At 41.9% G+C, this 17,386-nt stretch overlaps 1 protein-coding gene across 3 annotated transcripts in view; it reads left to right on the forward strand.

The window, feature by feature from the left end:
• SLIT3 (slit guidance ligand 3) overlaps positions 1-17,386 on the forward strand; it is a 768,837-nt gene that overhangs the window by 621,659 nt on the left and 129,792 nt on the right. For all 3 annotated transcript variants that reach the window (XM_045026794.1, XM_045026795.1, XM_045026796.1), the window contains 3 exons: positions 5,336-5,404; positions 6,175-6,246; positions 6,435-6,506. In XM_045026794.1, the coding sequence (XP_044882729.1) occupies positions 5,336-5,404; positions 6,175-6,246; positions 6,435-6,506 (213 nt within the window). The remainder of the gene's footprint in view (positions 1-5,335; positions 5,405-6,174; positions 6,247-6,434; positions 6,507-17,386) is intronic.

Below are 17,386 nucleotides of genomic sequence, written 5' to 3' on the forward strand. Positions count from 1 at the left end.
GGAACTGCAGGGTTGGAAAAACCTTTTCAGGTGGCTTATATCTGATTGTACTTTGCTTTTTATTTTGCATCAGAGATGTGGCAGATATTAATTTATTATCAGAATGATGGATAAAACTTAATAGGAATTTTAAGTGTACCTATTGGACCAGCTCCATCAATGGTGTGATGCTGAAATTAAAGTGGGGATGAATTGGGCCCAAATATTTAAATCTAAAACTATAGAGCTACAGCATCTAAAAGCATTAGGAATCGAAATATATTATTTTGGTCTCCAGACAGTTCTACATTAAGGCAGCTGATGTACACTCAAGTTGAAAATTGGAGATGACTCAGAGAAGAGCTTTGAGAATGATTAAAGGATTAGAAAGCCTGCCTTTTAATGTTAGACTCAGGGAGTTCAATCTATTTAGTTTAACAAAGAGAAGGCTAAGGGGTGACTTGATCACAGTCTATAAGAATCTACCTGGGGAACAAATATTTAATAATGGTCTCTTCAGTCTAACAGAGAAAAGTATTACCAGTGTCTAGAAGTTGAAACCAGACAAATTCAAAATGCAAATTTTTAACAGTGAGTAATTAATCATTGGAACAATTTACCATGTTGGATTCTCCATCCCTGGCAATTTTTAAATCAAGGTTGGATGGTTTTCTGAAGGAGCAGCTCTAAGAATTATTTTGGGGAAGTTCTATGGCCTGGGCTATACAGAAGCTCAGACTAGATGATCACAGTGGTCCCTTCTGGCCTTGGAATCTATTAACCTAATCTGTAGCTAACTTAATCTGGGAGATAAATTTAAAAGTACATTTTTTTGGTTCATACCATAGTTTCTTTGCCTACTAAAGGTCAAGTGAATGAATTCATTCTGTCTTTTGCTTCATTGGCTAAGAAAGAAATGAAAACAAAATCTCTCCTCTGTATTATTTTGGTTGTAAGTTTTTCTATAAATGCGACACTATGATGTCCTCTGTCTCCAAAAGCTTTTACCACCCAAGCTACAAGGCAGGCAGCTTTACCTAGAAACAGGTTCTTCTCTTAAATGGGGGATAGCCACTAAGGAAAGACATTATTGTTCAATGTATGCTGAATTCACTGAAATATTTAGATTTAGGTTTAAGTGTATTACTCTGATTTGGAGCATTAGTTACTGTATTAGATTGCATCTGAAGAAGTGGGTATTCACCCACGAAAGCTCATGCTGCAAAACGTCTGTTAGTCTATAAGGTGCCACAGGATTCTTTGCTGCTTGTATTAGATTAGCTCTGTGTAAATGTCACAAGAATAAAGTTCCACCACGAAGTATGATGTGGAATCCAATCAAGTTTTGTCCTGTGTAAATGGTGGTGCTTTTTCAAATGCAGCAACTCAAATTAACATGTTTCCCATTATATTCTGAAAAGCTGTGGTTGTTTCAAATTAACTCAACTTAAATGGGCTTTGAAAATTCTTTTTCTAGAATTTGTCACCATCATTTGTATAATATGGCAGAAAGTTAAATAGGAAATCTTTGTGCACCCCTAATAATTGCTGTGCATGATAATGATATAATCATTAATTTTTCAGAGTAAAATTATTAGGAAGCTGTTGTGTTCTGTTCACAAAGTGTTCCATTGATATAAATATTACCCTTTGTGCTCATACCCTAAGACAACTGGGAAGTTGTTGAGAATATTGTAGCTGAATATGCTCTGCAAAGAAGATATGCTGTAGCAGTCCAGCTTCAGAGGTTTGACTCTGTCTCAGTCAGAATACTGAAGAATTAGAGTACAACAGACACCTTTCAGTGTTCAATTGCTAAACACCCACCAGATACCAAGAAAAAAGGGGGGAAGGACCATTTTTAGCAAAAAAAAAAAAAAAAAAAAAGCTGTTTAAATTGACATCTATTTCATGTCAAAATGAATTGGAAAATCTCCAAAAATGTATTCTGAAGGTTTCATCACTGTATTCTCTTCATTTTGATAGCTGAGGATTTTTTCAATTTATTATTAGGCTCCAGCATCTAATATCATATGAGAAATTCTTCCCGGGGTTTGTTTAGTTTAGAAGGCAAAGCTGAGACAACGGAAAATGGGGGAGGGCATTAGTCTGAAACAGAAGAGAGAAAATAAAACACGAGTTGATATCAATAATATATTCTGTAATAAATGGCAGTAGCTTTTCTGTATACGCCTATTTACTTTTAAATAATGCAGATAAAAACTCAACTTGCAGCAAGAGTCTTTTAGACCAAATAGCTTGCACAAAATTCTTTGGCATTGTAGCAGCCTACATGGAGACAGAATCTATAACATGTTAGTCTCTGTAATTATTGTTGTTTACTGTTATAAATGCAGACCAGATAGGTTTGTTACCAAAGAAAATAAAAATTGTGTGTGGCACGGATTCTAAGATCATTGTGTTATATACTCTACTGTGTGTGGGTGTACATACTCCCTGGTGATACTTGATAACCCTTTGAAGGACATCAGATTGATTGCAATAACCTAGGTTTATCTATGGAGAAATCCACCAAAAAGCGGCCTCAGAGGGATGAAATCTTTGCATGCATTGACTGAAGCAGAGCCTTTCTCTCCCCCACCCCTCCACCCCCCGTGTATGAGGAAGCTGGATTTGTTTCCCCTGTAGAAAAGGCCACTGGAGTTGCACGGAAAACTGGCAGATGCCTGTGGAGTCACATAGGCCAAAGTCAAGTTAAGTCCTACAGTTCTGTACTGGCCTTTTCCCACTGGAAGTTAGGGTAACCAGATAGCAAGGATGAAAAATCAGGATGGGGGTGGGGGGTAATTGGCACCTGTATAAGACAAAGCCCCAAATATCCGGACTGTCTCTATAAAATCAGGACATCTGGTCACCCTACTGGAAGTACATTTCCATTGGAACTTCTCTACTATTGCCTCCCACTGGCCACAGCTGTCCCCAAAATATTGGGATGAAAGCTGAAAGAACTAGAGCTATATTATTTTTGACTAATTTCTCCAGAGCCAAAATGAGGATAATGCATGTACCCCACCCCAATCTGCCCTATCACAACCTCCTTGCAGCCCCATGACCTTGGAGCACCCTCCATGGCTTCCTGGGGTGCAAGAAGAGGGTGCTAGAGAAGCAGCAAAGCCCCTCCTTCCGTGCAGAATGTCCATCACCTCTTTGTAGGTGTAGGGGCTATGATCTGGCTCAGTGTTCTCTTTTTAATTATGTCTTACACTCATGGTAGTTTTTCTTACAAATACAAAAAGCATCTACTAATCTGAACCATTCCCACTTGCCATGGGTCTCCCATACTGGAGTCTCCGCAGTGAGAAGGTGTAGACATGGGAAGCCATGTTACACTTTCTGCCTGAAATACCTTTAGGATGTAGATCCATTTTCCTGCTCCACTTCCACGGAGTTAGTTTAAAAGAGCAGTTTTGGCTTTCAAGGGCCTGATTCTACATTCTTCATCTCAGTGAGGGCTATTTGAGTAAGGAGTGCAGGAGCAAGCCCTCCAGATTTTAAATATGGATACCCAGGGTCCAACACTAGAGTGAGAGGACCCTGCATAGATCTTGACAGCCCAGTTAACAACATGAAATGAAATGTACTGTTTCCCACTTGAAGTGAGACTATATACTGTTGCCATCTGGTATTTGAAGCACTTTCAAATCCTTAACCACCATTCCTAATATCTCTATTTTGTAATACTTCCATAATTAATCCCTCTTGCATTTTCTTTGCTTTATAATACTTTGACCGTACCAGGCATACCTTGACCTGATAGTATTAAATAGGAATGTATTTAAAATTGAGAGCTTTTCTGGGAAGTCACAAATTGACATAAAGGATCTATTCTTTTCCACCCAGCTGCATATATGCTACTGCTTGTTTTTGTGCAAATTGAATTTGCACATGTGTGGGTGGATAAGCACCTATATATCACATCCATGTGTGCAAAGGTGAACCACATAATTGAATATGTAATTTCTGATGCTTTGCAATGGAGATTTGTAACCAGCATTGTTAAATGAGGACATCCTGGCAAAATTTTAGCAGTTATATAATGAGTTTTTTTCAGATCGAAATTAAGTGATGATTTGAGTGTCTCTGGTATGAGGACACTTGCAATTGCCCCAGAGCTATTACAATCTTTATATATTTCATTAAATAATGAAATGTATTTAAGGAGTAAGTGGTCATAACTTTGGAAGAGAACATTATAGTCCAGCATGTATAGTGTGTATACATGTAGCTCCTGTTCAATGATTGGTGCATTTAGTACTTAATCTTAGGGAGTAGTCTTCACATCTTGACATGTGGGGATTTCTGCATACATGAACGTTAAGGAAAATTACATGCCCAAGATTGACCATGTTCTCGGGTATAAGTAGAACCTTCCAGGGCTAAAAACTTGTTGTCATGTATTTGGTGTTAAACAGATAATATTTATATTGATATATACTCCTGGCCATATAAAATTCCTCCTGTGTTAAAGGAGATTTCTTGCTCTGCAGAGTGAATTCCTGTGAACAACATTAGTTTTGTCTTAAAAAAAAATACATTTTTTCAATGGCGCTGCAGTGCGTACCTAACCTGGAAATACAGTCTATTGTATTAAGTATACGTGCTGAATGTAGGAGAGATTTTGGAGGGGGGTGTGTGTACAAATGGGAGTTAAACAATCAACCATGATTTGTGTTTTTCTTCCCCTGTATTACTGTAGATTGTAAAAATAATAATAATAAAAAAGAAGTCTCAGATAGGAGATACTGCAATGAAACTTTCCTAAAATAATCAGATGTTTGGGTTGGCCCTATTGGAATGAGTGAGGTTCTGATGTACACATATCAAGTAATGCAACATACCAGACAAGGGTTTATTTAAACACTGTCTGTACAAGCTGTTTGCAGTCAGAGGGCAGAAATTGTTCTAATGGGGTCAATTAACATTTGGAATTGCTTGTAAAAACTTTAATTAAATATAACCTTATACCAAGGGCACACCGTGTGTGATTATTTTTTTCTCCTTCTATAAGAGTCTTCTAAGAAGAGCTAAATGAGCTTTTACTTGAGTTGCAGGTCAAAGGTCCTTGCTATACTCACTTCAAATTTCTGAGCAAAACCACCAACAAGCTACTATGATGCTTTGGACTGGAAACTATGGATTTGCAAAGCAAATAAATTCTAGTGGCGTGTTAGTATAGTTTCAAAGCTGTGATGATTCAAAGATTCCACCCCTAGTTACTACTTTTAAAGTTCTAATAGATCCTGCATTTCCCAAAAAATACAAGGGACACAGCCTGACCTGGCCAAAGTTCATGTTCATGTGTGTGCCTAATCATCAAAATGTGACTCTTTTTCAGATATCTGGAAGGAAACCATTTAACAGCTGTGCCAAAGGAGCTGTCGACCTTCAGACACCTGACACTGATGTAAGAAATGCATGGTTTTAACGCCAGCAAAATTAGATGATTCCTTCCTCCATGTGTCTTGAGTGGAATATGGGGAATTGTTGTTTGGCACTCATTTTCTGCCAGTCATTGTTTCCTTTAAGTGTTCGAAAAACTATTACGTACTATGTGACTGTAGTTGGGTGTGGCATATTTACCTGTACAACACTGGTAGGCTTGAAAGGCAGACATCAATTTCTTATGGTTAAACCATTGCTTATGATATTATAGCACTGAAAAAATGAAGGCATCTAACAAAGCCTTTTCTTTTTTTTGATGTATAAGAAGTGGAGTTGTCGTAACTGTAGGTTCAAAATAGATCCCAACAATCAGACTCTGTTCACCCTAGTACTCTGCAGTAGTTGCATGTGTATGTGTATACAAAATACGTACACGCTACCCGTGGAGGTGATATCAATGTGACAAATTGCAGATCCATGTGATAAACTTGTTGTGCACTTATGAATGTCTCACCTGTCCAGTTTCTGCCCAGAAATTTCTTTTACATCCACTGCTATGTTGCGATGCACTGAAAATGTGCTGTAGAAGATGCTTGAGAGACTCAGAGAGAAATAGTTTGATGTGCCTTGCTGTAGGATTCTTCCAAGGCTGATTATAAGAGATGATGGCAATTGATAAAGTTAGCTTTGAAATTGCTTAGTTTGCTGCTTGAGTCTGCTTTAATATTTAAAAATGACTTGTTTTTAAAGTCATTTGTATAAATGATGTATCTGCTGTGTGTATTTCTTTAGTGACTTGAGCAACAACAGCATCAGCATATTGGCTAATTACACCTTCATCAACATGACTCAGCTATCAACACTGTAAGTAATCAGTGGTTCCGGCATCAGTTTTAATTGTTGTTCAGTACAAAAAAACCAGTTGCATTAAACAATGAGTATCTCTCTTGTTATGTAAACTGTTGGCTTTCCATAGTGCTTCTTAAGTAAATTAGTAGCAAAATAAGCAAAGAAACATATAACACTGCAACTGCATTTTCTGATTCTCCTAGGATCCTGAGCTACAACAGACTCCGGTGTATTCCAACCCATGCATTTAATGGACTCAAGTCTCTTCGAGTGCTGTAAGTAATACTTGTTCAATAAGTCTGGGTTACAGCTTATTAGGACGCTGTTGATGACAGCAGGATTTTTAATGAGCAGATGGCTTTCACTTGATTCAGTACACCATAAATATTTTCACACAATTAGCTTCAGTGTACTAGTACTTCTGTGCAACACATCCTATACCAACTGACACATAAGAACGGCCACACTGGGTCAGACCAGAAGTCCATCTAGCCCAGTATCCTGTCTTCCGACAGTGGCCAATGCCAGGTGCCCCAGAGGGAATGAGCAGAACAGGTAATCACCAAGTGATCCATCCCCTGTTGCCCATTCCCAGCTTCTGGCAAACAGAGGCTGGGGACACCATCCCTGTCCATTCTGGCTAATAGCAGTTGATGGACCTATCCTCCATGAATTTATCTAGTTCTTTTTTGAACTCTGTTATAGTCTTGGCATTCACTACATTCTCTGGCAAAGTGTTCCACAGGTTGACTCTGCGTTGTGTGAAGAAATACTTCCTTTTGTTTGTTTTAAACCATTTGGGTGACCCCTAGTTCTTGTGTTATGAGAAGGAATAAATAACACTTCCTTATTTACTTTCTCCATACCAGTCATGATTTTATAGAACTTTAAAATATCCCCCTTAGTCATCTCTTTTCCCAGCTGCAAAGTCTCAATCTTATTAATCTCTCCTCATACGGCAGCCATTCCATACCCCTCATCATTTTTGTTGCTCTTTTCTGAACCTTTTCCAATTCCAATATATCTTTTTTGAGATGGGGAGACCACATTTGCATGCAGTATTCAAGATGTGGGTGTACCATGGATTTATATAGAGGCAATATGATATTTTCTGTCTTATTATCTTATCTTAATGATTCCCAACATTCTGTTAACTTTGACTGCCACTGCACATTGAGTGGATGTTTTCAGAGAACTATCCACAATGACTCCAAGATCTCTTTTTTGAGTAGTAACAGCCAATTTAGACCTTATCATTTTATATGTATAGTTGGAATTATGTTTCCCAGTGTGCATAACTTTGCATTTATCAACACTGAATTTCATCTGCCATTTTGTTGCCCAATCACCCAGTTTTGAAAGATCCTTTTGTAGCTCTTTGCAGTCTGCCTGGGACTTAACTATCTTGAGTAGTTTTGTATCATCTGCAAATTTTGCCACCTCACTGTTTATTCCTTTTTCCAGATCATTTACGAATATATTGAATAGGACTGATCCCAGTGGTGCTAGAACACTTTTATAGCAGGGATGATGAAAACCAGCAAAACTCTCCCCAAACATTTTACCTCATGCGCCCCCTACCGTTGCCCTCCCCCCCCTCCCCGCCCGCCGAGCTGAGGCTGGAAGCAGGACCATGTCTCCAGAAGGGGGGACAAGGACAGGGATAATAAGTCAAGGCTGGCACCACGGCTGGGGACAGGCATGGGGCCAATAGCAGAGCCTTACATGCAGGGCTGGCAGCTGGGGCCCTGTGTGTGCGGCCGGGAGTGGGGCCAGCAGCCGGGCCCCATATACGCAGCTGGGAGCAGGGCTGGTAGTCGGGACCCTGCATGCATGTCCAGGAGCGAGGTGGGCATGGAGCTGGCAGCCGGGATGCGGGACGCCATGTGTGCAGGCAGGAGTGGAGCCAGCAGCCAGGACCCCACGTGTGTGGCCAGGAGCAAGGCTGACAGCCAGGACCCCCAAGCACAAGGCCAGCAGCCATGATGCGAGACCTTGCATCTGTGGTCAGTAGCTGGGGCCAGCAGTTGGGACCCCTACTTCCCACGCCTATGACAGGCCCTAGTCTAGACCCCTGAGGGACACCACTATTTACTTCTCTCCATTCCGAAAACTGACCATTTATTGCTATCCTTCATTTTCTATCTTTTGACCAGTTACCAATCCATGAGACGACCTTCCCTCTTATCCCAGGTTAGCTTACTTTGCTTAAGAGCCGTTGGTGAGGGACCTTGTCAAAGGCTGTCTGAAAATCTAAGTACACTATATCCACTGGATCTCCCTTGTCCACATGCTTTTTGACCCCCTCAAAGAATTCTAGTAGATTGGTGAGGCATGATTTCCCTTTACATCTAGGTGATGCAGGTGAATGGTAAGCTTTTTCATATGCAAAGAGTAACCCTATACTTTCAGTATGAATGTCCTTGCTTTAATATTATGGGGACAAGAATGAGCAAGAAAGGTCTCCATGGGACAGCCTACAGTGTATTTGTCTGTTGGAACACAAAATGGTAGCAGCCTGTGCAGAATGGAGGAAAACATTTCTCCATTTATTCCCCTGTGACCTATAGAAACCAATAGAACTCTAGAGTATGGGTATAATTTTCTAGAGCAGGGGTCGGCAACCTACGGCACGCGTGGGGAACTCCAGGCTGAGCAGGCCAGCAGCTGAGACCCCGGCTGGCAGGAGCCGGCAGCCAGAACCCCAGAGTGGCAGCGGGCTGAGCCACTGAGCCCACTGCCGGCCTGGGGTTCTAGTCATTCAGCCAGCGGCGGGCTGAGCGGGGCCGGCGGCGGGCTGAGTGGCTCAGTCCGCTGCCAGTCTGGGGTGTCGGCAGCACTCAGTAGGTGCCGGCAGCACTCAGCCTGGTGCCAGTCTGGGGTTCTAGCTGCCAACCCCGCTCAGCCTCCTGCCGGCCTGGGTGAGCAGAACCCCAGTCTGGTAGCGGGCTGAGGGGGCTGGTGGCCGGGATCCCGGCTGGCAGGAGCTGGCGGACAGAACCCCAGGCCGGCAGCATGCTGAGCAGGGCCTGGGATCCTTGTCTGGGGTTCCATCCCCCAGCCCCACTCAGCCCGCTGCTGGTCTGGGGTTCCATTCACTCAGCTGGCAGCGGGCTGAGCGGGGCCGGTGGCCGGGACCCCAGACCGGCAGCAGGCTGAGCCGCTCAGCCCGCTGCTGGTCTGGGGTTCCGTCCGCCAGCTCCTACCAGCCGGGATCCCAGCCGCCGGCCCCCCTCAGCCCACTACCAGCCTGGGGTTCTACTCATCCAGGCCGGCAGGAGGCTGAGCGGGGCCGGCAACTGGGAGCCCAACTGGCAAGTGGCCAGCAGCCATAATCCCAAACTGGCAGTGGACTGAGCCACTCAGCCCCCTGCTCAGCCCGCCACTGGCCCGCTCAGCCCACTGCCGGCTGAGTGAATGGAACCCCAGGCTGACAGCGGGCTGAGCAGGGCTGGTGGCTGGAACCCCAGACAAGGATCCCAGGCAAGGATCACACTAAATTGATAAGATCTGCATTTTAATTTTATTTTAAATGAATCTTCTTAAATATTTTAAAAACCTTATTTATTTAAATACAACAATAGTTTATTTATATAATATAGACAGAGAGAGAGACCTTCTACAAATGTTAAAATGTATTACTGGCACGTGAAACCTTAAATTACAGTGAACTTGGCACACCACTTCTGAAAGGTTGCCGACACCTGTTCTAGAGGATGCCTCAGAAGCTGTAACAAGTATGTCTCTTTTAAATCGTAAAAGTTTTTAACAAGGCTTAAACTTCTGTAGAACCCTACTGAATTTCACAGGACAGTTCCTGGATGGTGTAGTACACAGAAACCAGTGTGAACAGAGATGATTATACCAGACAGATATATGGCTTTGTAATGTTCTGGCATGGGAGAGCCAAATTAAGAAGTGTCAGGCTGAGAAATTAGTGCCTTCAACATTGATTCTGTGCCTCTACAAGGATGGGTATAGGTATCTGTTTTCACTGTTCCCAAGGATGGTAAAGTTGGCAAGCTGTGTGACGTAGATTTGGAGGTAGCTGTCTGCCTAAGCGGGTTGCCAGTATGGGCCAGCCAATGAGAATCCCCTCTGTGATACGATGCACTGAAAGCATATTATGAGTAGGATCAAAATCATGGGATGAGCATGGGGAGAAGGGCATACTGAATGCAGAAAGCAGGCGAAACTCTTTTAAGTTACCACGGCTCTACTCTGCAAGATGTTTTGCTCACCTGGTACTCAGTGGCAATCAAGAATCAGAGCAGAAACATTCACATGGCAGGGAAAAGACTGCAACAGGCTGGTTGTGTACTTTACTTTCATACATCATACCTGTGGCTCTGTGAATTGCTGTGACAAATGAGAACCTCTCAGATCAGAGGGAAATGAGGATCTACCATGTAATAATGATACAAGGTTTGATTGTGCAAGACAATCCATAACTCTTCTTGCCCTGTTTAATGGTTTACACCTCAGCGTTATTGTTCCACTTCCTTGCTATAGCATGCAATAAAAACATTAATTTTTTCCTTTAAGGAAATTTTCTCTTGATCATATCTCACAAGAACTGTGCCTCCTGTAAAGGGATGTCTTTCATCTCAAATTTGCCACCACCATATACAAACCTGCATCGATCTCTCTTTTTATTATTGTAAATTACTGATCAAACATATATAAGGATGAAAGTGATGCTATATAATAGAGGCTCTCAAATTATTTCATATAGACCATATAATATATCATCATGGACCACCTCCTGTCCCATCTGTGCTTGTATAACATACCTGTGACAACCAAAGCTATAACTTACATAGAGAAGTAACATTACACAAATATTTAATATTTGTAGCTGTTTGTAATGCAGTTTAATAGTTGGGAGAAGGGTTGAGTCAGCACCATGTGACCAGGAGTATTATATGGAGAGGAGAAACAGGCTTTCCATCTTTTTTTTTTTTATTTGGGCAGTGTGGATGCAAATAAATGACTTAAACCCAATGAATGATCAGCAAAAGAAAATATTGGGAAGGAAAATTGCAATTGTTATGAATTTTCTGGGGATCATCTCTCCCCATATCACCAATGGTCTACACTACATGTAGTAAATATTTATGCTCAGAGATGAAACCTCAGCTCACATTAAGCTGCTTGCACTGCACTACCGTTTTTCTAATGTCCCTCAGTTTGGAGAAGATACACGACTCTGAGGGTATGTCTATCCGGCAGGTAGTGATCGATCAATTGGGAATCAATGTATCGCATCTAGATGCGATACATTGATCCCCAAACGTGCTCACTGTCAACTCCAGAACTCCACCAGGGCGAGAGGCGGAAGCGGAGTCAACGGGGGAGTGGCGGCCGTCAATCCTTAGTCGATCTAAGATACGTTGACTTCAGCTACAAAGTATTTTGGAACCACCCGTATAAAGTTATAACCACTGTTAAGGTTTGGGGGCTTTGCAGGAGAATATTTTTCCCCTTTGTTAAGTAAGTTCTGGTATATCATGAAGCAGCAGGATGGCCAAGATTAGTGGTCGCAAAACTCCGCTCCCTAGGTTGTGTAGCGTAGGAGGAACTTTCAAGTACTGTAAAACAGGGGTTCTCAGACTTTTGTATTGGTGATGCCTTTCACACAGCAAGCCTCTGAGTGCGACCCCCCCCCATACAGTAAAACCACTTTTTTATATATTTAACACCATTATAAATGCTGGAGTCAAAGCGGGGTTTGGGGTGGAGGCTGACAGCTTGTGACCCCCCATGTAGTAACCTCGTGACCCCCTGAGGGGTCCCGACTCCCAGTTTGAGAACCCCTGCTGTAAAAGAAATGAAGCTTCATATTCTTTCTTCTTAGAAGAGATAAGCTCAAGTGGTGCAATACAGATGTGGATTTCAAGCCCCCTCAAGTCTAGGGCTGTTTGGAGCCACAGTTTTCATTGTAAAGAAAGGGATCCATTTGTAAAGTTGGTTTTGGGCTCAGATTTCAAACACACATGGGATGGCCACATCTGAGCGTCACAGTTCAGGTCAACTGTATCTGTACTTCACATCCATGGGCCACAAAAAGCACTCACTCTAGGCTCCTGGCTCCTCAGTCATCACCTCTCTTGCGCAGAGACCTGCTTGTCTCCTTCCTGATCAGGGATTTTTATAGGCTGCACAGTTCCCTGCCAACACTGTGATATCCTCAGTAAGTGAGACTGCCTAAACAAGCCTGTGTCTACACTTTGCTTTCTCTCCAAAGACTTATGAACAGTGTTGCCACATAAGTTCAGTCTTTACTTTATAGAGTTTGGGCCTTGAACTTCAGATTCCAGGAACAGTGTGTTTGGGGGGCAGATTTGCATTCACCTCCCCCTAGATATTTGCCAGCAAATCCACTTTACATGTATTATTATCGCAAAAGACCATTCTTGTCTGCCACATTGTTCAAGGTAGTCCTTTGATCACCCAGGCCTACCATAACATAAACCAAGAATGAAGAAACCTATGTTCTTTTCTCAGCTCTGCCTCTGACTTGTGTGAAGTTGGGCAGGATTCCTACCTGCCCTGTGCCTCAGTTTCCCCTCTGATAAAATGAGCATATTTTGCATAAAATTGCAAAGTGATTTGGGATTTTCTGTTCAAAACAGCAGTAGAGGTGTCAAGTATTTTTGTTATTAACGTAACTGTCTGTCCGCTTTGGTTTGATCTTGCATTGATTTGTTCCTGCTAAACTGTACAGATGACAAGTTTCTACATCTTAAATGAAACACTGGGGAGGAAAGTAAACCAGAGTTACTCTAGTGGTGATAGTTCTTCACGTTCAAACTATAGTTCCTCGTGTTACTGTTAAGGAAAATCCTTCAGGCCATAATCACATAAATAATAACTGATTGTGAAGGGCGAGGCTGGTAAGGAGGCTTAGAGATGGTTAATGCTCCTAGAGGGCAGTATTTTCTGAGCACTGAGAGTTATTTATCTCCACACCTCCCATCCGAAATAAGAGGATTTGGGATAGAGCTAACTGTACTGTGCACCCCACTGACCACTTACCTCACAGAGCTATTTGGCAGATAGTGACTGATTGCTGTCTGGGGATTTGCTACTGCCGGCTAAAATGCTGCAGTGGGACTTTGGAGGAGTAAGATTTAGGAAACAAAAATCTTCCCAGAGTTCTTTCTATTAGGCTCGATTTTAAGTACTCAGTGAATGCAATGCTCATGACGAGTGCCAGACTGGTAGCCTTGGCGATTGAAGACTTTTCTTTCTCCACCAAACAGCTACATCATGGGCACCCACAGCATGATCTTCTCCAAACTGCCCTTTCAAGGTGCTAAATCCTTCCCTGGTGAGAAGAATAGTGAAATCTCTATGTGCATTCAATGCTTGGCCTCTGCTGAGACATAAGTGAATGTGCCAATTGGGTGGAGGTCATTTGTCCACTGGTCACTGGATTGAGAGCTTCAGCTTTTCTTATAGGCCTCTAACCATCAAGTCTGACTGTGACTAGAGCTCAGCAAACAGTTGATGTTTCGGTTCAATGGCAAAAATGGGAAATCCAGGGGGGAAATTGGTTCATTTCAAACAAAACTGATTTTTTTTTTTTTAGTTTTCCTGTCAAAACAAAAAGGCTCCCTCCCCCACCGCCAAAAAATTGTTTGGGTCAAGGAAAACAATTCGAAATGAAAGGTCAGTTTGAAACCACATTTTCAGAATGTTTGTGTTCATTTTTTTTCCAGTTGAAACTATTTGCCGAATTTCACTCAAATTCACAAATAGTTTCAGTGCCCCAAAAAATATTTTTTGGTAAGGCAAATTTACTGTTCACTGAACATTTTTTGCCTAGCTCTAGTTGTGACCAAAACGTATTGCTACATCTTAATTGGTAGTTTAATGGTAAAAGATTCTGTGTGCCATTTGTCATCCTTGTGACTATTCATTTGCAAACCTCTGCTCCTAATTAAATATTACATGTAAGCTCCTGAAATTTTAGCCTCTTGTGTGTTTTCATTCTGCAGTATAGTTGGGCTGAAGAGAAGAAATGATGTTCTCTTCCTTACTTTGAAGGCATACTCTTTTCTATTAGCGTTGTATGTGGTCATTCCTGCATTTTAGAGTCTAAGGTCATCAATTCAGACTAAAACAAGAAAGGAGAATAGTTAGCGGTTGGGCATTGGCTGTTATGCAGATTTCAAGCCGGGTTTGATTAGTGCATTTGGAGAGGAAAAGGTGGTCAGGTGGCAAAAGCACAGCCCTACTTGTCAGAGCATCTGGGCTCTGTTTCCTGTCCCTGTCACAAACATCCCATGTGAGCCTTAACTTCCTCATCTCTAGCATGGGGTTAATACTTAGCTGTATCACTGATGTTGTGAGGCCTAATTAATTTGGGTCTGGATTTCAGAGTTGCTGTTCATCTGCAGATGCTATTGACTTTTCTGGAATTGTGGGTTTGCAGCATCTCAAAAAATGCCCTGAGTATTTGCGAAGTGCTTTGAGATCCTTCAATAGAAGGTTATATAGAAAAGCTAAATATAATTATTAGGGCTCAGAGAGGTTCTTGGTGGCTGTGGGTGCTGTTATATGGCAAATTCTTAAAGTCATTCTTCCCACTGGGCATGCACTCCAGTTGTTGGTCACTCCAGGGGTTTTAGTAGCCGAGTCATAATTTAATTTCAGTTTCTACAGGTCATGCCTGGACTGCAACACAAGCAAAGGGTGGCATTTAAAAATTCAAATGCTGGCTCTTGGCTTTCTTTGAAGAACTGCTAATCAAATCTTAGAAGAACCTCCTGCTTCAAGGGAGATAACACTGAGCCCTCTCAGTCCTGCACAAAACAACATTAGTGAAATGAAGCCCAAAAGGGAGTCTCTGTCTGTGCTCTATACATTTGGAAACCTCCAGATTGATTTGATTTATTATGGTCTACAAAACTCTGGTGTCAGCTACAACTCTTGCCACATGTCATCTATGTTGTTATTAAAAATCAATTCTCCAGAGGGGAGAAAGTGCTTCCGAGTGACAGTGTGCAATCTGTTATTGTCATGTATTAGCTGTGTTCTCAGGAGAATTTAAAAGAGAAAACATCAGCAAAACAATTTCCACCTTTTCAGGGTTGTTGCTGGTTGTTGTTTTTTAAAGTATATGTGATATTTCATCATCTTGAGCTGTGCTTGCCTCTGAAGGTAACTGGCCTCTTCCATGCGTGATTCAGTATCTTTCCAAATCCTTCTGCTTTCTTTATGTTTATTCTGTTAACAACAAATAGAATATACATATCTGAAAATCAGAATACCCATGAATGGATAATTTAATTACATGTTTCGTGTCATATCTCTCTCTCTCTCTCTCTCTCTCTCTCTCTCTCTCTCTCTGGCTGTGCTGCTCAGCTTCTCTGTCTCTCTCGTTCATATATATATTTTTTTATCCTTCTTTCGGAACCCATCTTGCAAGTGCTTATGCACATGCACTACTTTAGGCGCATGAGCAGTCCCCATTGACATGAATGGGACCACTCATGTTTACTGTTAAGCCCCAACGTAAATGTTTGCAGAATCCAGGAATCAGTCATTAGCATGACTTTTGCAATAACGTGACGACCCAGTCATGAAATGAGTTACAAAATGTTCCACCGGTTTTACATGTTCAGAACTGCTGCCTAGAAGGGTCATTGATATATAGTGAAATGTAAACTGTAGTTGGGTGCATGTAAATATAGAAAAACATACACTGTGGGAAAGGTACATTCCCATCAATATAGCATACTGTGTGCTGGTAAAACTCCCAACAGGTGCTCTTCCTCTGGACCACTTTGCTTTTATATCCAGTTTATGCAGGATTGTTTAGTTGATTGGAAGCTGCACAAATTGAAATGTAAGTGTCCTGGTCATGGTTAGACATCTAATTTAGTTTTCATTAATTTTTTATATGAACAGAACTAATGTGTGTGTATGTCTGGCAAAATATTTAAAGACTTGTTTGGGTCAAATGTAACCTAAAATATACAGACACACAACACAGGGTGCTTATGATCTCCAGTGACGTCTGAGCACCCTCAACATGGATTGGTTGCTGTGGGAGCCCTTGCATGTGGGTGTTGAGCCCCTCATGGGATTAGGCTTTTACAAGCTGAACTCAGCTTTCATTTAAATATTTACTAAATAAGGAGGCTTAAGACAACCCAGGAAATCAGTGTAAATACTCCATTCCCACTGCACCGTTGCCTGCGAATTAGGTATCCCCCATTTGTGGCATACAAAAAAATAATGGCAGAGATCAGAAATGTAACATAGTAGTGAGCTCATTTTAATGGTAATTAGTTCAAGGGCATTATATTCACTTCTGGCTTTTGAGCACTTCATGAACAGGCCCAATCTTGCAGTCCCTATACCAGTAACAATATTTCCTGTGTAAAGGCTGCCATCTAACGCCCAGTGAGTTGCTCGTTTTTAGTTTTGTTAATTAGTGTCCCCTGTTTGTTGGACTGCTCCTACTTCCAGCTGAGGTGGATTGCTTGGAGATTCAGCTCAAGTTGTCAGTGCCACAAGTTATTCTTGATGGGTCAAACACTTAATACGGTGCTTCAGGGTCAGAGCAGTGAGAAAACAAGGCTTTCGGGGTACTGGTGCCCAAAGCAGCAGAGAGTGCATGTCCAGGAAATCTACACCTCCATACATGGATGACCTCTGTTGCAAATCTCGGCAACGTAACAAGGCAGGAACTAAAGCTGCTCCTTGTCCATGTACACCATGAGGGAGATTTACAAGATCTGGTGTGTTCTCCCTCCATTTCTGCTGTGACTACTTTTGAGAATCTCTGTATCTGAATATATGTGAAACAGTAGTGTGCCAGTAGATGAACATGTAGCATAGTCCAGGGCTTGTAAAGGACCAATAAAGCCTAAAGCCCAAATTCTCACTGGTTCAGGGAGGTGCGTGTCATTCATTGGTCAGTTTGGCCTCAGCTCCAATGGGTGTGCATTGGGAATGCCACTATATAAATCCATGATATGCCCACACTTTGAATACTGTGTGCAGTTCTGGTCACCCCATCTCAAAAAAGTTATATTAGAATTGGAAAAAATACAGAGACGGACGACAAAAATTATTAGGGGTATGGCACAGCTTCCATATGAGAAGCGTTTTAAAAGACAGGGACTGTTCAGCTTAGAAA

The sequence above is a fragment of the Mauremys mutica genome, chromosome 8 (assembly GCF_020497125.1).
Source record: "Mauremys mutica isolate MM-2020 ecotype Southern chromosome 8, ASM2049712v1, whole genome shotgun sequence".
Lineage (NCBI taxonomy): Eukaryota > Metazoa > Chordata > Testudines > Geoemydidae > Mauremys > Mauremys mutica.